The sequence below is a fragment of the Gadus chalcogrammus genome, chromosome 16, assembly GCF_026213295.1.
Source record: "Gadus chalcogrammus isolate NIFS_2021 chromosome 16, NIFS_Gcha_1.0, whole genome shotgun sequence".
NCBI classification, from domain to species: domain Eukaryota; kingdom Metazoa; phylum Chordata; class Actinopteri; order Gadiformes; family Gadidae; genus Gadus; species Gadus chalcogrammus.
In genome coordinates, this window is record NC_079427.1 from 29008600 (window position 1) to 29035834 (window position 27235).

Below are 27235 nucleotides of genomic sequence, written 5' to 3' on the forward strand. Positions count from 1 at the left end.
CAACATAAAACCAGATGTCTTTGGTTAACTGGAAGTTGTTTATTTGTTTATTTAGCCCAGAGCATGGGATAAGTTCCCGTGTAGCAATTAACAAGAACCTCGATCAACCAACAAATCCATTCGAAGACCCAATATGGCAAGCTTCATATCCAAGGCCAGCTGCCGTGGATGTTGAGCTCGCCCGTGCTTTATACTCCCGGATCCTCGGCCCTCCGATGCAGCAGCCAATCACGTCCAGTGGCGTCACTAGGCTGTTTTATTCGGGGCTAAAGCCCCGGATCTAATTTGATTAGCCCCGAATCTTTTTTGTTAAAAAAAGAAAAAATATATATGATTTTTTTTTTTTTTGCTGCATGCAGAGCCTGCGCTATATCCACACGTCGCACATGCCCCCATTTGTTAGGACTCTTGCGTAGCTTACTGCTAGGAATTTCTGTTCTGCTGCTCAAGATTTTAAGCCATGTATTTATGAACTTGCATTGAAGAAAATATATCCGTTTTTTGTGGTCTGTAAATAGGCCAATCTATGAGGCTAAATAGCATGCCAATATTGATGACTGATTGTGTCAAGTGTCTAAGGATGAATGCTAACATGATTTGTTTCCAACTTTTGCCTTAAGTTACAATTTAGCTAACTAACTAGCTGCTGCCCTTTTCAATTCCAATGCTGGCTGTCATTTCATTACCAATGTTAAGTGTAATAAATAGTTAACACGGGTGCTGATTCATGATTCTCTAAAAAATAAATACCCAAAACATGTGATATGTTTTCAATTTGCAGAAAGTTTTGAAAAATCCAGGATGCCTGAGAGCCTTACTGCATTATATTCCATAATAGTTATTTCTTTAGGAACACTGAATGTTGTCTTTTCCTTCACAGAAAAAAAAATATTTCCACTATAAAATGATGCAGAAAAGGCACAGATAGATGAATAAAAATCCACCAGAATGCAGGAAATTAAGTGTTTGACGCTCAAACATTTCTGGGGGAGCACCCCCATACCCCCCACCTATAATTTGTCCCCCAAAATGTTGAAATGAAACCTAGCCTATATGACCCTGTACGCAGGTTGTATACAATATATCCATAGATATGTTGTTTTTACTTTTTGGATTAAAAAGAGGGCATGTCAGCAAACTCCATGTCGGCCCTTAGTATGATTATCATTTCATCATAGAGTGGCCCTTTGTGAAAATGAGTTTGACACACCTGATATAGGTAATGTAAGGTCTGTCTCACTTGTATTAATTTTACTCTGAAATAACTTGAATGGAACTTTAGATGTCTGGGGATAAGCAGCAGTCAGGTAGCTATTCAAAGCTATAATTACCTGCCTATTTTGTTTATTTAGGTAAAGCATTATGAAAAAAAATGCATGCGCAATAAAGTATACAACAAAATTTGCCGCATGCGCACTGTCCTATTCCCTTTTGGGCTAACGCCCCGTGCCCACTACATGCGTCCGTTGCGTGATCCCCCTTGACTTTAATGGGGACGGACGCGCAATGCATTGTGGATCCGTACGTTCCGTTGGAGCCTTCGGCTCCGTCAGAAAGTTGAAATATGTTCAACTTTTTGGCAGCGACGGATCCGTCATCCAATCAGATCGCTGTACGGTTGCTGATTGACACCCCGCCCTCATGAGTAAAATCCTCAGTTTGTCGATGCTCATGCTAATGATCATGTGTTTTTCCCCGCGTGTGATTTGTTGACCATTATGTTAATTTTAATGTGCCTGTCCCCGGACGTGATTGGCTGCTGCATCGGAGGGCCGAGGATCCGGGAGGGTAAAGCACGGGCGAGCTCAACATCCACGGCAGCTGGCCTTGGATATGAAGCTTGCCATATTGGGTCTTCGAATGGTTATTTGTCGGTTGATCGAGGTTCTTGTTAATTGTTACACGGGAACTTATCCCATGCTCTGGGCTAAATAAACAAATAAACAACTTCCAGTTAACCAAAGACATCTGGTTTTATGTTGCCACCCCTTCCCCTAGCGGGGGACGTAACAATCGCGTATGCAAATGTAAGCACTGTGACGCGACTCGGCCTCTGACGATACTGCATGGAAAGCGGGTCATCTTGCATCGCAACAAGCAGGAAGTAGCGGGAAGAACCCGGGGAAACTATTTGATTGGCTGACGGATGCATCTGCAAAGACTACTCCCCCATCAGTCAGCCACGCCTTCCCACATCAGTCAACGGACGCATGTAGTGGGCACGGGGCGTAAGCCCCGGATGTTTCAGAAACCTAGAAATGCCCCTGCGTCCGGGGACAGGCACATCAAAATTAACATAATGGTCAACAAATCACACGCGGGGAAAAACACATGATCATAAGCATGAGCACCGACAAACTGAATATTGTTCCCATGAGGGCGGGGTGTCAACCAGCAACCATACAGCGATCTGATTGGATGACGGATCCGTCGCTGCCAAAAAGTTGAACATTTTTCAACTTTCTGACGCAGCCGAAGGCTCAAACGGAACGTACGGATCCACAATGCATTGCGCGTCCGTCCCCATTAAAGTCAATGGGGATCACGCAACGGACGCATGTAGTGGGCACGGGGCGAAGCGCCCCGTGCCCACTACATGCGTCCGTTGACTGATGTGGGAAGGCGTGGCTGACTGATGGGGGAGTATTCTTTGCAGAGGCATCCGTCAGCCAATCAAATCGCTTCGCCGGGTTCTTCCCGCTACTTCCTGCTTGTTGCGATGCAAGATGACCCGCTTTCCATGCAGTATCGTCAGAGGCCGAGTCGCGTCACAGTGCTTAAATTTGCATACGCGATTGTTACGTCCCCCGCTAGGGGAAGGGGTGGCAACATAAAACCAGATGTCTTTGGTTAACTGGAAGTTGTTTATTTGTTTATTTAGCCCAGAGCATGGGATAAGTTCCCGTGTAGCAATTAACAAGAACCTCGATCAACCAACAAATAACCATTCGAAGACCCAATATGGCAAGCTTCATATCCAAGGCCAGCTGCCGTGGATGTTGAGCTCGCCCATGCTTTATCCTCCCGGATCCTCGGCCCTCCGATGCAGCAGCCAATCACGTCCGGGGACAGGCACATCAAAATTAACATAATGGTCAACAAATCACACTCGGGGAAAAACACATGATCATTAGCATGAGCATCGACAAACTGAGGATTTTACTCATGAGGGCGGGGTGTCAATCAGCAACCGTACAGCGATCTGATTGAATGACGGATGCCAAAAAGTTGAACATTTTTCAACTTTCTGACGGAGCCGAAGGCTCCAACGGAACGTACGGATCCACAATGCATTGCGCGTCCGTCCCCATTAAAGTCAATGGGGATAACGCAACGGACGCATGTAGTGGGCACGGGGCGTTACTCGCGTTATCCAACGCGAGTAACGCGTTTGGTGTGGCCGCACCATTACGGTACGGCCACACCAAACGCGTTACTCGCGTTAGGGGCGTCCAAACTCTGCATTTTTGCATAGGGATATGGCAAGCCATCCCCGCCAGAAAGCGGCATCATTTAGACGCGTATCACCTTCATTACGCCGTAAAATACGCCGTAAAATGTAGAAAAACGGCGTATTTTACGCCGTCATGCGCAAAAAAGCGCCGCTTTTTACGCCGCAATTAAGCCTTTCAAGAGCGCGCGTAAAATACGCGCGTTTTGAACATCAAAACGCGCGTAAAATACGGCGTTCCTCTAGTATGCTAATAATCTCCGCCCTTCTTTTCTCTCAGCCAATGCATTTGAAGTGTTTGCGGCCAATCGCTGACCAAGACAAGCAGACCAAATCAGTTCAGCACAGATCTGCTTTGAGAATTTCTCCTCTCATTTGGCGTTAGTTGTAGCGTCATTTAGATATATATATTAGTAAATGCAATTGCAACCGTGTGGTTCCCGTGGCCCATTTGATAGAGACGCTTGACCTGTAGGCAGGAGGTTGTCGGATCAAATCCACTTATTACCATATTTCTGCTTTTGTCAGATGGTCACGCTTTTATGATCGCAATGCTTTTTCGTCGGCAAGCCAGACCTCCTGTGTTATAAGTTCCGTTGCAACCCAGTCTCACCAATATGCGTACAGATCGCACGGTTTGACACTTTCAAAATGCGTGCAGTACATACGCCAAATGACCATTTCGCGTGCATATGATACGCAAAACCCAGCATTAACTACTGTGGAGGGCGGATACGTCCATTTCGCGTGCATATGATACGCAAAACCCAGCATTAACTGAATGGGAAATGCTATATTTTAGGACCGATTCACCGTTAAACGTGTTTCTAATAACATTTCTAGCGAGAAATATACTTTTTACTTGGATAATCTTCAGTCAGTGATTGTGTCTGATCTTTAGTTTTATAGTTATTAGGAAGATTGTATCGGCTCGCTCGCATGTTTCAACCGGTTTCAACGACGTCAGGTTGTTAGGGACGCTGCTTTCGCTAAACTAGCAGCTCACGTGTTTCCTGCGTTTGTGTTATTAAACCGTTACTTTATGTAACTTTTAATGATATCATCTTGTTAGAAACACGTATATCTGAGAGCCAACCCAGTCGCCAAAAGCATACGTTGACAGTGTACGTTTTCGTGAACACTGGATTACGTCGCATTTCAACTTAAAATAGCGTGTTATACACACACACACACACACACACACACACACACACACACACACACACACACACACACACACACACACACACACACACACACACACACACTGCATTTCGCTGCTAAATAAATAAATAAATACTAAGGCAGAATAAATTCATTCATTATCATTCAACTTCAACATGTGTTATTACAGTATAGAGGTGGAGGGATGACGTATGTTGGCCAACCCGGAAGTGAGCGTCGCCCTGGGTTCCCTTGACAAAAAGCCAACGGGTTTTTCCATTTGATTTTGGATTATTGCAGAAAAATTAGCATCTCCTCAAAAACTGAAAACTGTAAACCAATGCATTCCGAATGGGAGTGTTTCTCCGATTTTTCCATGCTACACAGAACGAAATGTAAGTCCATGCAAATAAAGACTTCATGGTCATAATCATTTAAATATCATTAATCTCCTGAGGGTGGTATTCTATTTTTTTCAACGGGGCTGCATCCAGTCACTTGACCGTCATGGTTGCTATGGTGGTTGCTATCGACCAGCCCCTCTAATCCTTACATGGCTCTAAAAACCACGCGGCAAATGAGCTGCCGTAAATTGTGTTGTTTTTGTCGTAAACTCCGATGGTTAAAAAATAGACAGATATTCCAAGGTATCCTTAAAAGGCAGCTTGGATGTTTTTATTTTCTGCAGTTTAGACTTCTTCTATAACCTATTTTTGAAAGCAAAACACCAAGCACATTGATTTAACGAGGCAGGGTTATTTGAAACAATTTATCAAATAAATATTTATGAGAGGTCATTCCTTCTCCTGAGTTTTCTTCCTATTTATGTCTAGTGTACAACCATACTGTCCACAAGCATCACCCCCCCCTCCCCATATGGATTTGGAGAATTGTTGCCACGTCCCAGTGGTGGAGGTATCATATATATGAAAGAGGGCATTCAATTATACTATAATGTCTGATCAATTAGGAGGCCGAAGCCCTAAAGGAAGTGATGCAATAGGTGACTGGGTCGACAACATTTAAGTAAGCTTTACTTTGAGGTCTCTTATATATCAAAGGGGGTCTCAAAGGACGCATACGCTTCAACCTGTGGCTCCAGCCCTACAGGAAATGACTCAGCAAGTGCTCCATCTCGTTGCACCTGCACCCAGCGGCTCGCTTGCAAGATTTTGGCCTGAAGTTATTCCCAGACCTACACCGTAGCCATCCAACCTGCATATCTGAGAATCAGGCCTCTCTTTAATAATGACAAAAATGTATGAGAGAAATACACATTAACTTTTGTCTCATAAGCGGCGTGGTGCCGGCTCCTTTTGACCTTTTGACCCCAGACTTCTGGGAGAATAGCTGAATCAATTCATTAGTCAATCAGAAGCATGTAAATATCTTCCCGGTGGCGTAAGAGAGCGAACAAGGTGTCCTTCAACATCTACGCTTCCAGGCGATTGCAACGGTGCCACACATGAGCATATTCGAACATGTTTAATGGTAGTAATTAGCTGTCGAAATTGGAGGCCTTAATCAATATGAGCAGCTATTGATTTGCTTCCCGATAGAAATTTGTGACAAATGACATGTTATTTAGCATCTACACGTTGAGCTGAGTCCAATGACACCAAGCATGACACTCTAGAAAATGGTAACATGTATTTTACATGGTACACCTAGGTCTAGGACATGATCTCGGTGTAGCAAGAGGGCGAGCTTGATCTCATTGGACTCAGCTTAACGTGTAGATGCTAAATAACATGTAATTTGTCAGAAATCTCTATCGGGAAGCAAATCTATAGCTGGTCATTATTGATAAAGGCCTCCAAAATCGACAGCTAATTACTACCCCGAAACATATTCAAATATGATCATGTGTGGCACTGTTGCAATCGCCTCGAAACGTAGATGTCAAAGTACACCTTGTTTGCCCCGTTACGCAACCGGGAAGATATTTTCATACTTCTAATGGGTTGATTCATATTTTAAGGTTCTCGGAGTGAGTCTTTAAGCGGCTGCAGCAGAAGTGTTGAGACGAAAGATGATATCAAGACATTTATAGAATATTCCCATTCACATTATGATTCTTCGTCATAACATCCGACCAAACATCCTTTACAGTCACGAGCAAGGATTATGAAAGTCCAGGCCCCCCCTTCCTGCACTCGGGGTCCGACCGGGCCAAGTTTCGGTGCGGGGGTCCCAGTTAGGCCTTAGAATAAGGTATTCAAATTTCAGGGCGGTAGGACCTTCCTATCTCAAAAACTGTTTTTCCACCACATTCTGATCCATTAGGTCTTGTAGGTAACACTTCTGAGGGGCTTAGTCCAAATGACAGTCCATTTGGGAAAACTTTTTTTCTCTAAGGGCTAGAACTCCAAATCTCGGATATGTCGTTCTCGGGGCCCCGGGAAATGTGTGTAAACATTTTAGCATCCCTAGCTATCTCGAAAAGGCCGGAAAAGGGGCATGACCCCCAACAGTACAGTAAATGTACATAAGACAGAGGTTAGTTTCTAGTCCCCATTTTTTGTGGGATGGAGGTGTACATTTGTGGCTTAAGGTGTGTAGACACAGCTGGCCTCTGGCCACGTTTTTGAAGTCTGGGGTCAAAAGGTCAAAAGCAGCCGGCACCACGCCGCTTATGAGATAACAAAAAGTTAATGTGTATTTCTCTAATAACTTTTTGTCATTATTAAAGAGAAGCCTGATTCTCAGATATGCGTGTTGGATGGCTAGGGTGTAGGTCTGGGAAGAACTTCAGGCCAAAATCTTGCAAGCGAGCCGCTGGGTGCAGGTGCAACGAGATGGAGCACTTGCTGAGTCATTTCCTGTAGGGCTGGAGCCACAGGTGGAAGCGTATGCATCCTTTGCGAGCCCCTTTGATGGATAAGAGACCCCAAGGTACATCTTACTTAAATGTTAATAATAAATAATAATAAATTAAATTGATATAGCGCTTAATATGGTACTCTAAGACGCTTTACATATTGCCCTATCAAAACTATGTAAGACAGACTAGGAATAAAAGAAAAACAGAGGTTAAACATGAAGAATAAGGTGGTAGTTAGGTGGGGAAGGCTAGTGTGAAAAGGTGTGTTTTGAGGGCAGATTTGAAAGAAGAGAGGGTTGGAGAGACTTTGATGTGGGAGGGGAGTGAATTCCAAAGGGTGGGGGCAGCAACTGAGAAGGCCCGATCACCCCAAGTCCGGCGCCTAGTCCGTGGAACTTGTAGCAGGTTGGCAGAGATGGACCTGAGGAATCGGGAGGGGGCGTGGTGATGGAGGAGGTCGGCAAGGTAGGGGGGGGCTAGGCTGTTGAGGGCCTTGTAGGTGATGAGTAAGATTTTGTAGTTGATTCTGTGTTTAATTGGAAGCCAATGGAGTTCACGGAGGACAGGTGTGATGTGTTCTCTGGAGCGGGTACCAGTGAGGAGGCGTGCAGCTGAGTTCTGGACATATTGAAGTTTTTTGAGGACTTTGTTGGTGGTGCCGTAGAGAAGACCATTACAGTAGTCAAGCCTGGATGAAATGAAAGCGTGGATGAGTGTCACAGCAGCGGTAGTTGACAGGTTGGGGCGGAGGCGGGCGATGTTTCGGAGGTGGAAAAAGGCAGTTTTGGTAATATGGTTAACATGGGGTCCAAATCCGTGACAAGGTCACGGATTTTGGTGGAGGGGGTGATGGTGGAGTCGTCAATGTTAAGGGTGAAGTTCAGAGTGGATTGAGTGAGGGTGTCATGCTGCTGGCCTTGCCCCTCCTCATGCTGCTGGTCTTGCCAACTAGAACATAAAAAAATAAATCTCTACCTAAAGAGAACCATTTTTCAAAGTGAATATCAGCTTGGAAACATAACATAGTAGGCCTATACCAAAACCTCTATCAATCAGTACCCCTATCTATGGGAATGAGTCACACCAAGTTTAAAGCTTGTAGGGAGAGAGTGCAATGTGGCAGAAGTTAAAGTAATGTGCTTTAATTTAGAACTCTAGATGGTGGTCTATGGTGCTATTTCACTTCATTAATGTACCGAGTTTTAACACAAATCATATTTAATTGACATATCACTATAGTTAATAATTAAATCTTAATATAAATGCTTTCTAACTTCTTAGCGGTTAGGGGCTAACGAGTCAGTTGTAACAGCAATGTAGTAGTCGTATGGCAAAGGTAGGTTTTTCCCTATCCAAGCAGTGGCACGCCAACCAGCAAACATTTCCTCGACCTGCGTCGAGGTGTATAAGTCAAGTAGATGTCGAGTCACAACCTGACTTTATTTCGAGCATTTGACGACATGAAAACATAATTTTGGAATTGGAGTGTTGAAACTGAATAGACACTGCCAGCAAGCATTTCTGCATTTAACAAGTCTAATATACGCCGGGTCACAACGTTACTTTATTTCAACCATTTGTCGGCATGAAAACATATAGGCCTAGGGAAATGGTGATTTAGAGGACAGCTTGTTTGACACTTTTGTAACTGTGGCTCCCTCTCACTCCTTTCCACTGTGTATTTATATCGATTGAACGAGAGGATGTAACGATAACTCCACGAAAATAAAGGCTCGATGGCTATAATAATTTAAATATAATTAACTTATAAAGCGTGTTACAAGACACCAAGATGATCTGGCTGGCTGACTAAAAAGGCACTGTCTTTGGAACTTATAACACAGGAGGTCTGGCTTGCCGACGAAAAAGCATTGCGATCATAAAAGCGTGACCATCTGACAAAAGCAGAAATATGGTAAGAAATGGATTCGATCCGACAACCTCCTGCCTACAGGTCAAGCGACTCTATCAAATGGGCTACGGGAACCACACAGTTGCAATTGCATTTACTAATATACATATCTAAATGACGCTACAACTAACGCCAAATGAGAGGAGAAATTCTCAAAGCAGATCTGTGCTGAACTGATTTGGTCTGCTTGTCTTGGTCAGCGATTGGGCGCAAACACTTCAAATGCATTGGCTGAGTGAAAAGAAGGGCGGAGATTATTAGCATACTAGAGGAACGCCGTATTTTACACGCGTTTTGATGTTCAAAACGCGCGTATTTTACGCTCGCTCTTGAAAGGCTTAATTGCGGCGTAAAAAGCGGTGCTTTTTTGCGCATGACGGCGTAAAATTTCTACATTTTACGGCGTATTTTACGGCGTAATGAAGGTGATACGCGTCTAAATGATGCCGCTTTCTGGCGGGGATGGCTTGCCATAGTTACTCGCGTTATCCAACGCGAGTAACGCGTTTGGTGTGGCCGCACCGTTAGAATAATTTGTTGCAAAATGTTGCAAATTGTATTCTCTATGCAGCGCATCAGGTCGATATTGCTGTTAAGTGCTGCTTGCACAGATTCAGGAGACCCGCAGTGAATTAAACTCGGTTGATTTCATTGGGTAGGCGCATGACAGTGTTTATTTGGCTACAGGCTTCTCTAAGGTCTCATTTTGGCTGCTGGTGTATGTGGTGCACTTTCCTATCCGTAAATATTAACCTACTCAGTAGGCCTGCTCCGACGTGAGTCAGACATGACGATTGGTATTTCCTTTCCTCTCAAACTACGTTACAATTGCATATTTCATCAGCCCGATTTTCAAATTTTAACTATGCATCAATGTCATAGCGAGTTAACTATGACATTGATGCGATTAAATATTTTAATCGCTTGCCTTGACAGCACTAGTTTATATGTGTTTATGTTTGGCAGACGCTTCATTCCAAAGCGACATACATAAAAAATACATATAAAACAATCACTGCAAACATTATAATAATTTAAGGAAAGAATGTTGTTAATATAAGCAAATACAAAATATCAAGTGTCAAACTCTGCTGCTGCAATACAATACAACTTTATTAATCCCACTAGGGGCAATTAGTTTGAGCAGCTTGCATACAGACACAGTAACATACAAACAACAAATACACATACACAACTACCGAGCATTTAGTAGTCGAATTGCAGAGGGGATGAACGACTTGGAATGGCGGTTTGTTCTGCAAGCAGCGTAGCGACGCCCTGATGGCAACACAGAGAATTCACTTTTAAGAGCATGACCAGAAGAAGCCAAAATACATGCTGCTTTCTTAATGATTTGCCGATTGCAAAAATAACTCAAGTCCCTTTGTTTAACTCCGGTGATCTTAGAACAGATGTTGACAATACTGTTCAGGCTGTTTCTGTCTTTTACTGTGATGCTGTGAAACCAGCAGATAAAAGAAAAGTTTAGGAGACTCTCAATAAAAGATTGATTAAAACGACAGAGGATGACAGGACTTACAGAAAAGGAATTTAGTTTGCGGAGAAGGTGAATTCTCTGTTGCCCTCGCTTCACAATAGCCTCAGTGTTTACATCAAACTTAAGGTGATCATCGAAAATAGTACCCAGATATTTATTTCCACACTTTCCTTATGTGTGATACACTCTTTGGCTGTATTTCTGTTCCGTCTAAAATCAATAATCAGTTCCTAGGTTTTCTCTAACACATTCCTGACTGATGACAATATCACAATCAGAAGAGAGGGACTGTCTAAGGAGAGAGATATTGCTAGAAAAATCATGTTTTTCAAAACGGGAATAAAAATCGTTAAAAGTATTTGGGAGATCTGCATCACTTATTCCCTCGATGTTAAGAGGTTTCCTATCACTGTCACTGTTTCCCTGATTGATTGAGGACATGGATTTAATTCCCTTCCAAGCTGCCCGAAGATCACCACTACTGTACTTATGTTCCACCTTAACCTTATACAGTCTTTTAGCTTTTCTTATCTGATTCCTTACTTCCCTGGTAATTTCTTTCTTTTCCTGACTATTCCCTGTATAAAAAATGCTTTTCTTCTTGTTTATGACATTTTTTAGTTCTTTAGTAACCCATGGTTTGTTATTAGGGAAGACTGTAATATTTTTTACAGGGAATATTGGTTTCCACACAGAAGGATATGTAAGAAGAAACAGTTTGAGCCAGTTCATTTAAGTCTGAGCTATAGAATACATCCCAATCTGTACAATCAAAGCAAGCTTGTAGACTGGCAATGCTGTTTTCCGTCCAGCATTTAACTGATATAACTGTTTGCTCTTGTCTCTTACAGATGGGCTTGTAAATCGGCACAAGGAGTATACTATTGTGATAGGAGGCTCCAAATGGAGGCATAGGCAGTGATCTGAAAGCGCCAGGTACTGAGCCATAGCACAAGTCAATAGTGGAGTTCTTCTTAGTAGTTGCACAGGTAACATACTGTTCATATGTTTTCAATATCTTCTGTACCTGGCAATGATTAAAATCTCCTAAAATAAATTTTGGAGCGTCGGGGGAAAAAGCGTCCAGTCTGTTGGTCACCTCCGCGATCAGCTGATTGGCTGATGCGACGTTCGCCCGCGGATGAATGTAAACAAGGGTGAAGAAAAGAAAAGCTGGGGAAACTCCCTCGGCAACAGTCAGAAATACAGTCTATAAGGTCCCTAAGATATATAGATATCTCATGTATTCTTAGATTGTTTATTTAGGATATATAGCCTAATCATATATTGTTTCTTCCACTTAAAAATAGCTGACAGTTTTTTTTACCCTATGGATTATGTTCCCAGTTTTTATCTCGGACGTCTGGTCACTATAGCATATAAGAATACTATATTCCTGTTAGGCCAACTATGAAAAATAAAACACGCAAAACCATGTGTCCTTTATCATAGCTACAAGTTGACAAAAAAACGCCTGAAAATTAGTGGTACTCATTGAGGTATGATTAATTAGATGCGCTGACAGTTCATTGCTCCTGCCAAACGGATTACACGTGGAGCGGATCCCCATTCCAAGATGGCGGCCCCACGTCTCGTCAGTGCCAGTAGGCAGTAGCGTTCGATGCTCCGTATATGATATATAGGATGTCTATGACTATGGGTAGACCATTCATCCAGCACAAATCTAAATGGACACGCCCACTTGTGATGTCAGAAGAGGTAGATTTTCAAAACGACTTGTAACGTAATCATAAGTACACCTGGAGGTATACTATTTCACCTTTTGATAGTGTTTTACCACCATCAAAAATATTATCTGGACCATCAAACTACACATCAAGAGGCTTGATGTGCACATATTTACTCAAATCAAACTTTTGAAGAGATTGAAATGGATGTTGAGCAGAATACTAGAGGAACTACTGTTAGGCTTTCGGTACAAAAGGATCCAATCGCAGACGGAAGGCTTGGTTATAAGAATTTTCTCGGAGTTTATTCCAGCAAGGCACAGGTATCATACAGGCACGATCCGACAGAGACTGAATGGGCACACTGAGCTTAAGTAGCCACAAACCAATCAACACACATTAGCAACAGGTGTGTTCACAAACTCAGGGGATATCAGCAAACCAAAGAAAAGCAGGAAGTAGCAGGGTGGAGTCGAAAGTACATTGCAATCCAAAACAAACAGAAAACACCACCAACTGACCTACAAAATGTGAATAAATAATAAAAAACACTTGTTGCTGAAAAAACAGGAACTTAAATATCAGGATCCCTTACAGTACCCCCCCTCCTACGGACGCCTCCTGGCGTCATAACTGGGGGAACTGGATGTTTCTCTAGAAAGTCTTTAATGAGCGAACGGTCAAGAATGTCACGACCTGGAACCCAGCACCTCTCTTCTGGACCGTAGCCCTCCCAGTCCACTAGGAACTGGAGGCCGCGGCCCCGGCGACGAACATCTAAGAGCTGGTGAACAGTGAAGGTCTCTGAGCCATCAATGATTCGTGGTGGAGGAGGGGGCTTGGGGGCGGGGCAGAGCTGGCTCAAGACAAAGGGCTTAACCCTGGAAACATGGAAGGTGGGATGGATGCGGCGGAGGTTGGGGGGGAGCTTTAGACGGACAGCAGTGGGGCCAATAAGTCTCTCAATGGGGTAAGGACCAATGAAGCGGGGTGCGAGTTTCCGAGACTCCACCCTGAGTGGAATGTCCCGGGTCGACAGCCAGACACGCTGTCCCACACGATAGGGAGGAGCCTTAGAGCGACGGCGGTCTGCCTGACTCTTCATCTTGACCGAGGCACGCTGCAGAGCTGTCCGTGTGCTTCTCCATGTCTGCCGGCAACGGCGGACGAAGGCCTGGGCTGAAGGCACGCTGACCTCTACCTCCTGAGCAGGGAATAGGGGGGGCTGGTAGCCGAGACAGCATTCAAAAGGGGAGAGGCCTGAGGAGGCAGATGGGAGGGAATTAATTGAATACTCAACCCAAGGTAGCTGGGAGCTCCAGGAGAACGGTCTCTCAGCTGCCATGCAACGCAAAGTCGTCTCAAGTTGTTGGTTTGCCCGCTCCGTCTGGCCATTGCTTTGAGGATGGTACCCTGAGGACAAACTGACAGAAGCACCAATGAGAGTGCAGAAGGCCTTCCAGAAGTGAGACGTGAACTGTGGGCCTCTGTCGGAAACCACATCCACAGGCAATCCATGGTACTTGAACACATGCAGCATGACTAAGCTTGCAGTCTCCTTGGCAGAGGGGATCTTGGTTAATGGAACAAGATGTACTGATTTGGAAAATCGATCAACAACTGTGAGAATAGTGGTGTTACCATCAGACGGTGGGAGGCCAGTAACGAAATCCAGAGCAATGTGAGACCACGGTCTCTTGGGGATGGGTAGGGGCTGCAACAGGCCGGAAGAGGGTTGCGTGGAGTTCTTACTCCGTGCACAGACAGAACAGGCTGAGACAAAGGCACGAACATCACCTCCAATGGTAGGCCACCAAAATCTCCGGCGGATGAAGGCTTGGGTGCGCCTAGCTCCAGGATGGCAGGAGAGCCGGGAAGAATGACCCCACTGCAAGACCTGGGAACGGAGGGGCACAGGGACAAACAGGCGGTTGACAGGGCACTGACTGGGAGCAGCATTGTCCGGTTGGGCGGAGCGCACCAGAGACTCTATGTCCCACTGGACTGCCCCAACAATACGGTGACCAGGAAGGATATTCCTCGGTTCCTCTGGGCAACTTGAGGCAGGGAAGATGCGGGAGAGGGCATCTGGTTTGCCATTCTTTGATCCGGGACGGAAAGACAGGGTGAAGTTGAATCGGGAAAATAAAAGGCACCAGCGGGCTTGGCGGGAATTCAGACGTTTTGCTGTGCGAATGTATTCAAGGTTCTTATGATCAGTCCAAACCAAAAAAGGAACACTAGACCCCTCTAGCCAATGGCGCCACTCCTCTAGAGCCAACTTAACAGCCAGCAATTCTCGATTGCCAACGTCATAGTTGTGCTCCGAAGGAGTGAGTCGATGGGAGAAAAAGGCGCAAGGGTGTACCTTCCCATCCCTGGCTGAACGCTGGGAAAGAATGGCTCCAACACCCACATCTGACGCGTCCACCTCCACGATGAACTGGCGGTTGGGGTCAGGCTGTGTCAGGATGGGGGCAGAGGTAAACCGCCTCTTGAGATCTTGAAAAGCTCTCTCCGCAGCAGGTGACCAGACAAACTGAACTGATGTTGAGGTAAGGGCAGTGAGAGGGGCAGCCAACCCGCTGTAGTCTCTGATAAACCGCCGATAGAAATTAGCAAATCCCAGAAAGCGTTGCATCTCACGGCGGGTTGTCGGTTGGGGCCAGTCAACGACTGCTCTCACCTTCTGTTTATCCATCTCAATGGCCCCGGCAGAGATAACAAACCCCAGGAAGGGAACAGAGCTGCGGTGGAACTCACATTTCTCTGCCTTAACATAGAGTTGATTCTCCAGGAGGCGCTGGAGAACCTGGCGGACATGACGAACATGGTCAGTAGGGGAGCGAGAAAAAATCAAAATGTCATCTATATAGACAAAAACAAACTTATTTAACATGTCTCTGAGGATGTCATTAACTAGTGCCTGGAAAACAGCCGGGGCATTGGTGAGGCCAAAAGGCATGACGAGGTACTCATAATGACCGGTTGGGGTATTGAACGCGGTCTTCCATTCATCCCCCTCGCGAATCCGAACCAGGTGGTAAGCACTCCGGAGGTCCAGTTTGGAGAATATGGTTGACCCATGGAGTAGCTCGAATGCGGACGACATGAGGGGAAGAGGGTACCGGTCCTTGATAGTGATGTCATTGAGACCACGATAATCAATACAGGGGCGAAGGGAGCCATCCTTCTTAGCAACGAAAAAGAATCCTGCCCCCGCAGGGGAGGAAGAGGGGCGAATTATGCCGTTAGTCAATGACTCCTGAATATACTTCTCCATGGACCCATATTCAGGTCGGGAGAGGGAGTAGAGTCGGCCCCTGGGTGGTGCCTTACCCGGTAGGAGTTCGATACCACAATCATAGGGGCGATGAGGGGGAAGGGCAACGGCGCGGGATTTACTAAACACGGCCTTGAGGTCCATGTACACAGAGGGAACGGCAGACAAATCAGGGAATTCACCAGGGGAATCAACCACGGCAGGGACGGGGACATGAGCTTGGCAAAGGCAGTGTGACAAACAGGAAGGGCTCCAGCCCAGAACCTTGTTGCTGACCCAGTCAATGTGGGGGTTATGTTTCCTCAACCAGGGACGACCAAGGACTAAGGGAGCGTGAGGGGACTCAATAATGTGGAGCTGGATCTGTTCACGATGGTTGCCAGAAACTAGAAGAGACACAGGAGCAGACACATGGGTTATATCAGCAAGCTTCCTACCGTTCAATGCATTGGCCACTAGGGGTGAATCTAAAGGAAGAATCTGCAGTCCCAATTGAAAAGCTAGTCTAGTGTCAATGAAATTCTCATCAGCCCCAGAGTCAATGAGAACGGTGAGTGGTTGCTGCTGACCAGCCCACTCTATTGTAGCAGGAAGCAGGATCGAGGAGGACTTGAAAAGGGTAGAGCTCACCAGTACTCCTCGTTTCACTGATGAGCACCTCCTTTTGATGGACAAGAGACGGAGAAGTGGCCAGACTGACCACAATACAGGCACAAATTGCCATTGAGTCTCCGCTGCTTCTCTGTTGCTGTGAGGTGATAGCGGTTAATCTGCATTGGCTCTGGAGGTGTGGATGAGGTGAATGGCAGGGCTGGCCAGGCCGGATGAGGAGCTGCTCCTTCACCTGGTGCTCCACCAAGGCTTCTGGGAGATCTCCACTTGCGGCGCTGCTGCAGTCGGGAGTCCACGCGGATGGCCAGGTCAACCAGAGCATCGAAGCTGGTGGGGGGTTCCTGGGTAATCACTTCATCCTTTATGGTCTCTGAGAGACCATTGAGAAACACGTCGAACTGAGCGTCTGTATTCCATCCACTAGAAGAAGCCAGAGTCCGGAAATCTATGGCATAGTCCGACACAGAGCGGTTTCCCTGGCGGATATGCAGCATCTCCCGTGCCGCCTCTCTGCCGTGCTTGGAACGATCAAACACCTTCCTCATCTCTTCAGAGAATGTGGAGAAGAGGTTGCAGAAGGGCTCCCTGGCTGACCAGACAGCTGTGCCCCACTCTCTAGCTCGGCCGGACAACTGGGTAATGACATACGCCACTCTTGCTTGGTCGGTAGGGAAAGCTGACGGTTGTAGTTGGAAGATTAGTTCGCATTGGGCTAAGAAAGAACGACAGGTACCTGGCTCCCCTGAATAGTGTTCGGGAGGGGGCAGACGGGGCTCTGAGACTGAAGGGTTGGGCCGTGGTACGACGGGGTCCGGGAGAGCTGCCGCTGGAGGGGCCCTTGAGACTTGGAGTTGTTGAACCTGGGCTGCGAGATCAGTGAGCCCATTTGAGATGGCCGTTACTGTTCTCCCAATCTCCTCCAGTTGCTGCTGTTGTCTCCCCAGAGCGACACCATGGTGTTCGAGGACCGTCTTCCACTGGCTGATTTCTGCTGGATCCATACTGGTCGGATCGTACTGTTAGGCTTTCGGTACAAAAGGATCCAATCGCAGACGGAAGGCTTGGTTATAAGAATTTTCTCGGAGTTTATTCCAGCAAGGCACAGGTATCATACAGGCACGATCCAACAGAGACTGAATGGGCACACTGAGCTTAAGTAGCCACAAACCAATCAACACACATTAGCAACAGGTGTGTTCACAAACTCAGGGGATATCAGCAAACCAAAGAAAAGCAGGAAGTAGCAGGGTGGAGTCGAAAGTACATTGCAATCCAAAACAAACAGAAAACACCACCAACTGACCTACAAAATGTGAATAAATAATAAAAAACACTTGTTGCTGAAAAAACAGGAACTTAAATATCAGGATCCCTTACAACTACATCAGCTTAATACTGGGAAGACAGAGCTGATGATCATCGGCTCGAAGCGGGACCGGGAAAAGTTTGAGGATGTCTCTCTGTGGTTGGACGGCTTCGCCATCCCACAGAGTGCATCCGTCAAAAATCTTGGGCTGCATCCGAATACTCGTACTTGCATACTATATAGTATGCATTTTGTAGTATGCGAAAAATATAGCGCGTCCGAATACTCTAGTATGCATTCTGTAGTACGGAAGTCGTTTCCGAATGCATACTACCGCCAAAGTGAACCACGGACCACACTACGCTATCCCACAATGCAACCGGAGTCTGGTAACAAACGAAGAAGAGATGGCTGACCCGACACCACCAACAGCGGCTTTTTATTTGTGTGTGTGTGTGTGTGTGTGTGTTCAATAAAAAAGGAAAATTTAACTTCAATCGTCTTTTTCACGGAGTAACAAATAACTGTAAATGTATTATTATTATTCCAAAAAAATTACTTACCAAATGTCCACATATATACAACATAACCTGCCGGTAAGTCGCTCTACGAGATGACCGACGACGACGCCTTCTAGCAGAGATATCCATTTCAAGAGCCATTCGCGTAGAAAGAGACCTTTTTTTATTTAATAGCAACGATAACAAGACGGAAAACAGGTACATTTTGCCGCCATCTGGGGGGAGATACGTCATCTCCAAACATCCGGTGGAGTTTCGGCGGCGTTCGGAGGCGTTCTACGCATGTCTGTAGACCGTACTACACAGTCAAGTGTAGTATGGTCAAGTAGTAGACACTAGACAGAAATAGTATGTACTAGGTATTCGGATGCAGCGTTGGTGTCCTGTTTGACCCTCACCTATGCTTTGACCAATATATAAGAAGTTAGGGCTGCTCGATTATGGGAAATATCATAATCACGATTATTTTGGTCAATATTGATATCACGATTATTCAAACGATTATTTTTGAGTTTGAAAACATGCATTTATTGACACAATCAATTATGACATAGAAACATGCTCTCACACTCCCCCCTCATGGAGGCAGAGGAAGTGCTTGCCTCCAGTCTCTTTCACAGCCGTTTTTATGTAAGGTCAGGCTCAGCCATTCTAAATAGGTTCTACACATACGTGAAATAATACATTCCCTATTTAATGTCTAGAGAACAACAGTCCCAGCATTTCTCCATAGCAAAGTTAAAAGTCACAAAGCCATAACAAACACATGGCTAATAAAAATCATATTGTTGTTAAACAGAAATACATATACAAGATGTACTTGGCAGTTCTGCCTTAAAGAACTCTTAGTTAAAGTCTGCTATGGGAGCTTGTTATCGTTCATCAAACTGTAACGTCAGTGATATTGATAGGTTTTCAATGTAGTGAGTCCCCAGGACCCACAGGTGGCGAGTTGGGTGGGTCCCTGAGAAATTCAATGGGTCCCGACTCCCCAGTTTAAAAAATGTGTTTCTTTTTTATTATTATTCTATTTCTTAAATTAAATTAATAGTGTTAAACTCCTTGATGGTGGTATGATATGGTTAGAGCTGGAGTACTCAACCGTTCATGTTTAACACTAGAAACGCCGGGCCATTTTTACTTACTCCTAGCGCCGCAAGAGGGGTCAAATGACCCCTAAGTCATTTTAATGAGAGGCTGTGCATTTGCACATAATGATCACTAGGTGGCGCCAATTAGCTATTACCGCGCGAGCGCCACATTTGTGTGTGTGTGTGTGTCACAAGCCTAGTCCTCACGATTTTGTCATAAATGTACATATATTCAATCAGAAGGATTGCAAAAAAATCCTGTTTGATTTGCTCATTCGACACGAATGAGCACAGCATCGAGCAGTGGAAACGTGGGTTTATTTACTATGAAGTTCGTATTTTTAATTGTTGAAATGAAATCAGCGGTGACGAGCTAGTTGTTTTGGTAGCGGCTAAATTAGCATGTCGCGATACATTGTACAGGGGATCACGTCTGCGCCGAGTAGATGCGCAGAGGGTTGAAAGAGCGCTTGTCCGACCTGCTCACAAGAAGGTTTCTTTGGCCAGTTACTGTGATTAAACACGAGTTGTTTAATGTTCACAACGTATCGTTTTTCATGGGGAAAATGAGATGCGTCCCCGGGACGCATGGATAGTGAGTTTAGTGCGTCCTTTCAGATTTTAATGCGTCAGGGACGCAGGACGCGTACCTAAAAACATCACTGAACGTTACTGAAACTTAAATATTCCACACGATAGGTCTACTCCAACATGTCTGTCAACAGTCGATGCTGCTGATTGGCGGTTCACTGGCATGTCCCGCCTCCTGCCAACGGCATACTTCCTGAGATGCAGCACGCCTGTTAGGGCCCGTGTCCACCAAAAGCCTTTAAAGACGGAGCGCTCCGTGAACTGCTTTCAACGCGTTTGTGCGCGCCGCTCAAAAAAAGACGCACGAAGCGTTTTTCGTTTACGTCATTAAATACGCGTCATCGCTTGTATCCATAGATTCACAGCTTCTATCTGTTGGCTCCATCATATGGCATCTGACACCTGAACGTCCTCTCTGGTTACTCCTACAATTTGCGAAATGAATCGAAGATTAATAGCGCTTCTTGCCGTGGCAGCGGAGGTTGCGGACGATCCCCCTGCGCCTGTCGTGGTTGCCCGGAGGAGAGTGTGGGTCCACAGTATTAATCGTGGTAGGGGGCAGTACGGGGAATACCACTGGCTGTGTCAAGAGCTCCGCCTGGACGAGGATCGCTTCAAGGTCTATTTCAGACTCAACCGGCAGCAGTTTGAAGGAGTGTTAACATTTATTGGGCCGACCATCGCCAAGAAGAACACCAATTATAGGGAGAGCAACCCAACGGCTTTGCATTTGTCTGAGGTGATTTGTCTGAGGGTCGGCAGCAACAACGCTTCCAGGGAAGCGGTCGCAATGAGGGAGACCTTCAACCGCTATTTTTCATCTCTGCCTGGTCGAGTGACTTGGCAGGATGGAATTTAGTTTATAATTTTTGTCTATATTTAAATCAAAAAAGGCGAAAAACCAAAACTAATAATACAATTTCTTAAATCAATCCAACATTCATGTTGCATGCTGGATTACTTCTGAAGACAAAAACACACCTTTAACACCTTCATCATCATCAGAGCATTCATTATCCTACTACTACCCAATGTAATGAAAACAAAACAACATTGTCTTAGCATTTAAATGTTTAATTAACTGATTCATTGGAAAATTATTCCAAGATATTATGTACACATTTGAAACATTTCTTATAGCTTGTACTAAATCTAAATAGAAAATTATTCCAAGATATTATGTACACATTTGAAACATTTCTTATAGCTTGTACTAAATCTAAATAGAAAATGATTCCAAGATATTATGTACACATTTGAAACATTTCTTATAGCTTGTACTAAATCTAACTAGAAACTGATTACAAATTTTATTTACACATTTAAAAAAATGTTAAATCTTAAAACTAAATCTAAATAGAAAATGATTACAAATTAATTACTCTCCAAACTCCACATCATAAAGGACCTGCTGCATCCTCATGCGCGCCTGGGCCCTTTTTTGGTTCGACAGCCTCCTCAATGATGGGACGAGGCTGAGCATAAAATGCTCATCCTCGTCCACAGCCATTGTATTCTCCTTTTCTTTCTGGATGGAGGACAGGATTGATTTCTGGAACGCAGACAGCGGCTGCTCCAGCTGTCTCCTGCGTGGTGGTGGAGGTACAGGACGCAGCGGTGTGACCAGAGTCACCGTAGAGGTAGTGGGAGGAGATGGAGGAGAGGTGTCCACAGCGGACTCTGATAGGCTGGGAGAGGGAGGAGATATCTCCTCTTCACTTTGAGCCACCACCTGTGAAAGAAAGCATACATTTGTTTGTTTAAAATGTGCAAATTAAAATGGTGAATACTTATAAATATCTCTGCATCTGGCTTCACCCAACAAAAACCTTAAGAACACTAGTATGTTAGGGTATGTTTTTAGCATATGTTTTAGGCTACTATAGCTTTTGTTATAGGCCTACCTCTCGTTGGGGAGACATACTGGGCGCTAGCAGGGCCAAGATCTCCGGTGCTATTTCCTGCCGGCTATAATCTCCCTGCTCCATATTACTAGAAGATACCCTCTCCTTCACATGGAGCTCCAGGAAGCCCATGATCGCCATATACTTCCACCTCTTGAAAGAGGTGGCACCGGCCCCACTTTTCTTCCTGTCCCTCTCTGCCTTCCTCTCCCTCAAATATTTATCCCGCAAGTACTTCCATTTCTTGCGGGACACTTCAGCTGTTGATACAAGATTATGTCTCTACAATTAGCAATTCACACAACCTACAAGGTTAATATCAAGCCTACCTATCAGTAACGTTAATACGAACTGCCAAGTTAACGTTAATACTAACTGCCAAGTAAACGTTAATACTAACTGCCAAGTACGGGTGGCAGTTTGTACCTAACGGCTAATAGTTAAATGCGATAATATCATTATTAAACATGATAATAATATAAATAATTAATAAATAATTCTCACCTGTAACGCCCAGCATAGATGAAATGTCTCGCCAGGCCTGGTTGCGTTTTGTTAGGTCGTGGTAGGCCTTCAACGTGAGGTCGTACAGGACCGGACACTCGCTCACAGCTGTTATCAAGCTTTCGTCCGACATGTTTCAGTTTGTTTCAGTTTGAGTTCGGTTTATACTTTTAGCCTTGCCTCATCCTCGATTTTGATTGGTCGTTCAAAAAAAGCGCCGATGACGTGAAGCGCTTTTCTTCAAAAGTTCAACTTTTTTCAACGGGGGCGCGCGTCTAAAAGCGCGAGGCGCGTGGAGCGTTTAAACGCTCCGGCCGGCTTTTTAAAAGGCGCGCTGCTTGCGCGTCCTGCCATAGAGAATGCATTGCAGACCGGCGCTCCGTCTTTTAAAAACGCTTTTGTCCACCAAAAGCGTTTTTAAAAGACGGAGCGCTCCGTGAACTGCTTTCAACGCGTTTGTGCGCGCCGCTCAAAAAAAGACGCACGAAGCGTTTTTCGTTTACGTCATTAAATACGCGTCATCGCTTGTATCCATAGATTCACAGCTTCTATCTGTTGGCTCCATCATATGGCATCTGACACCTGAACGTCCTCTCTGGTTACTCCTACAATTTGCGAAATGAATCGAAGATTAATAGCGCTTCTTGCCGTGGCAGCGGAGGTTGCGGACGATCCCCCTGCGCCTGTCGTGGTTGCCCGGAGGAGAGTGTGGGTCCACAGTATTAATCGTGGTAGGGGGCAGTACGGGGAATACCACTGGCTGTGTCAAGAGCTCCGCCTGGACGAGGATCGCTTCAAGGTCTATTTCAGACTCAACCGGCAGCAGTTTGAAGGAGTGTTAACATTTATTGGGCCGACCATCGCCAAGAAGAACACCAATTATAGGGAGAGCAACCCAACGGCTTTGCATTTGTCTGAGGTGATTTGTCTGAGGGTCGGCAGCAACAACGCTTCCAGGGACGCGGTCGCAATGAGGGAGACCTTCAACCGCTATTTTTCATCTCTGCCTGGTCGAGTGACTTGGCAGGATGGAATTTAGTTTATCATTTTTGTCTATATTTAAATCAAAAAAGGCGAAAAACCAAAACTAATAATACAATTTCTTAAATCAATCCAACATTCATGTTGCATGCTGGATTACTTCTGAAGACAAAAACACACCTTTAACACCTTCATCATCATCAGAGCATTCATTATCCTACTACTACCCAATGTGATGAAAACAAAACAACATTGTCTTAGCATTTAAATGTTTAATTAACTGATTCATTAGAAAATTATTCCAAGATATTATGTACACATTTGAAACATTTCTTATAGCTTGTACTAAATCTAAATAGAAAATTATTCCAAGATATTATGTACACATTTGAAACATTTCTTATAGCTTGTACTAAATCTAAATAGAAAATGATTCCAAGATATTATGTACACATTTGAAACATTTCTTATAGCTTGTACTAAATCTAAATAGAAACTGATTACACATTTTATTTACACATTTAAAAAAATCTTAAATCTTAAAACTAAATCTAAATAGAAAATGATTACAAATTAATTACTCTCCAAACTCCACATCATAAAGGACCTGCTGCATCCTCATGCGCGCCTGGGCCCTTTTTTGGTTCGACAGCCTCCTCAATGATGGGACGAGGCTGAGCATAAAATGCTCATCCTCGTCCACAGCCATTGTATTCTCCTTTTCTTTCTGGATGGAGGACAGGATTGATTGCTGGAACACAGACAGCGGCTGCTCCAGCTGTCTCCTGCGTGGTGGTGGAGGTACAGGACGCAGCGGTGTGACCGTAGAGGTAGTGGGAGGAGATGGAGGAGAGGTGTCCACAGCGGACTCTGATAGGCTGGGAGAGGGAGGAGATATCTCCTCTTCACTTTGAGCCACCACCTGTGAAAGAAAGCATACATTTGTTTGTTTAAAATGTGCAAATTAAAATGGTGAATACTTATAAATATCTCTGCAGCTGGCTTCACCCAACAAAAACCTTAAGAACACTAGTATGTTAGGGTATGTTTTTAGCATATATTTTAGGCTACTATAGCTTTTGTTATAGGCCTACCTCTCGTTGGGGAGACATACTGGGCGCTAGCAGGGCCAAGATCTCCGGTGCTATTTCCTGCCGGCTATAATCTCCCTGCTCCATATTACTAGACGATACCCTCTCCTTCACATGGCGCTCCAGGAAGCCCATGATCGCCATATACTTCCACCTCTTGAAAGAGGTGGCACCGGCCCCACTTTTCTTCCTGTCCCTCTCTGCCTTCCTCTCCCTCAAATATTTATCCCGCAAGTACTGCCATTTCTTGCGGGACACTTCAGCTGTTGATACAAGATTATGTCTCTACAATTAGCAATTCACACAACCTACAAGGTTAATATCAAGCCTACCTATCAGTAACGTTAATACGAACTGCCAAGTTAACGTTAATACTAACTGCCAAGTAAACGTTAATACTAACTGCCAAGTAAACGTTAATACTAACTGCCAAGTACAGGTGGCAGTTTGTACCTAACGGCTAATAGTTAAATGCGATAATATCATTATTATACATGATAATAATATAAATAATTAATTAATAATTCTCACCTGTAACGCCCAGCATAGATGAAATGTCTCGCCAGGCCTGGTTGCGTTTTGTTAGGTCGTGGTAGGCCTTCAACGTGAGGTCGTACAGGACCGGACACTCGCTCACAGCTGTTATCAAGCTTTCGTCCGACATGTTTCAGTTTGTTTCAGTTTGAGTTCCGTTTATACTTTTAGCCTTGCCTCATCCTCGATTTTGATTGGTCGTTCAAAAAAAGCGCCGATGACGTGAAGCGCTTTTCTTCAAAAGTTCAACTTTTTTCAACGGGGGCGCGCGTCTAAAAGCGCGAGGCGCGTGGAGCGTTTAAACGCTCCGGGCGGCTTTTTAAAAGGCGCGCTGCTTGCGCGTCCTGCCATAGAGAATGCATTGCAGACCGGCGCTCCGTCTTTTAAAAACGCTTTTGGTGGACACGGGCCCTTAGATTGTACTCCCTCTCGCCGCGTTGAATGCTTTCGCATGCGCGTCTCTTTCATAAACTTTCATAAACTCTCTAGGCCTACTGTAAAACGGAAAATGTCAAATTAATCGTTTCAACTCGATTATACTAGTTTGGAGATCGTTTGACCCCAAAATCGATATTGCGATCGAAATTTGATTAATTGCACAGCCCTATAAGAAGTATAACTAGAATTGCCTTTTTCCATCTCCGAAACATTGCAAGAATCAGACCAATGTTATCCGCAGTGGATGCGGAGACACTGATTCATGCATTTGTTTCGTCAAGACTGGACTATTGCAATGCATTGTTCTCGGGATTACCGAACTCTACCACAAAAAGTCTACAGCTGGTGCACAATGCGGCAGCTAGACTGCTGACCAGAATGAGAAAGTTTGATCATATTACACCTATTCTCGCCTCTCTACACTGGCTACCAATAACTTTCAGATCAGACTTTAAGTTGCTATTGTGGTAACTACTTGTGATACACAACTTATATAATATAGGTGGTAGGTGGTAGGTGTTCCTCCTCCCAGCTCCGGGGATTTGGCTGGGTGCAAGTGGACTTAGCGCCCATGGCTGGAGGTAGGCCTCTGGAAACTGGAATAAGGTTTGTCATTTTACACATACGTCATTTTTTTATTTTATTGTATTCTTGCTACTACAAATTAAATAATTCTAGATATAAATATAGATATTTTTTCACAATGTGGCTCTGTGGAAGCTCCTGTATTCCCCGCTGCAGGCGAAAAACAAAGACAATTTAATCAGTTTATCACCTGCCTTCAAGTTACAGCATTGCAGTGCAGACTCTGTGGAAAATATTATTGAAGATTTACAATCAAAGGCCTATTGGAAGCCTATTTATTTCCACTTTGAATCACTTTCTGTTCAAAATTTGAACACAATGAACCACTTTGTTTTCTGGTATCCTACCGGTTTGTTGTTTACAGAATAACATCATCAACTACCCCAATATGTTACAACAAAACAACAAGACAGAAACAAAAACTGTACATTGGTACACATTGGTGGACATCATGAGACATGATAGAATTGTTGAGACACTGATAACACACATATAATACACACTATACACAGAGAGAGCCATAGACACTTCATAGAGTTAATTCATATAATCCTGTGGCCGTTTCTGCTTCACATAGACAATGTCAAAATCTCCCCAAATTAAACCAATGGATAGAGCTCAGATATATGAATAAGGCCCCTGAAGGGGGTCTGTTCCACAAGTCAACATGATGGAAAGCCCCACATTGTGATCTTCTAGAGGCCCCGATAGGCTCCACAGCAGTAGAAACAAAAGCCCTGCAGAGGGCAGCATGTAGCAGCCTTTCAGAGACATAAAGCACAGCCGTCCTGTTGGATACTTTAGCCTGTGGAGGTGTCGACCAGAAGCTACCATAGGAGCATGAGAAGAGCTGCCTGTTACTCTTTACTCTGTCTCTCTCTCTCTACGGTGATCCCTGCAGGTGGGGTTCAAGAGCTTTGCAGATCTCAACCGACTTATCTGCCTCCTCACACTTCCACCCCTTCCTGTGGAAACTGGAGACTGCAGCAGGGGCTGCTTTGGTCCGAAACCAAGAGCGAGAGAGAGAGAAAGAGACATAGAGAGACAGCATGAACATAAGGAAATACAACGTCAGTATCATGAACTTTCTCCTCTTCTCCCTCTGCTACGGACAAGGTTTTATAAAGAGGCAGTGCTATTTTTTTGTGGGGGGTTGGGGCTGGGGGGCCAGACCAGTCCTGTAGGAGCCCCCCCTCAGCCAATTCCATAGTCTGTGGAGGAGTAGGATGGGCTGGAGTGTCTTATTACATGAGCTGG

At 44.8% G+C, this 27235-nt stretch overlaps 2 protein-coding genes across 3 annotated transcripts in view; both read right to left on the minus strand.

Moving 5' to 3' along the window:
* Positions 1-21153: 21153 nt before the first annotated feature.
* Positions 21154-27235, minus strand: part of LOC130406523 (transcription factor Adf-1-like) — a 243911-nt gene continuing 237829 nt past the window's right edge. Inside the window, exons 2-4 of one of the 2 annotated variants that reach the window (XM_056612153.1) lie at positions 22350-22516; positions 21846-22105; positions 21154-21673 (exon numbers count right to left, since the gene is read on the minus strand). In XM_056612153.1, coding sequence (XP_056468128.1) covers positions 21320-21673; positions 21846-22105; positions 22350-22482 — 747 coding nt within the window. In that variant the 5' untranslated portion in view covers positions 22483-22516 and the 3' untranslated portion in view covers positions 21154-21319. Of the gene's footprint in view, positions 21674-21845; positions 22106-22349; positions 23606-27235 lie in introns of those variants that run through there. The other variant, XR_008904452.1, reaches the window with a different exon arrangement.
* LOC130405695 (transcription factor Adf-1-like) lies at positions 23908-25085 on the minus strand. Its single transcript, XM_056610866.1, has 3 exons — positions 24953-25085; positions 24425-24684; positions 23908-24252 (listed from the first exon to the last, which is right to left on the minus strand). Exons 1-3 carry the CDS (start codon positions 25083-25085, stop codon positions 23908-23910), a joined length of 738 nt encoding a protein of 245 aa, XP_056466841.1.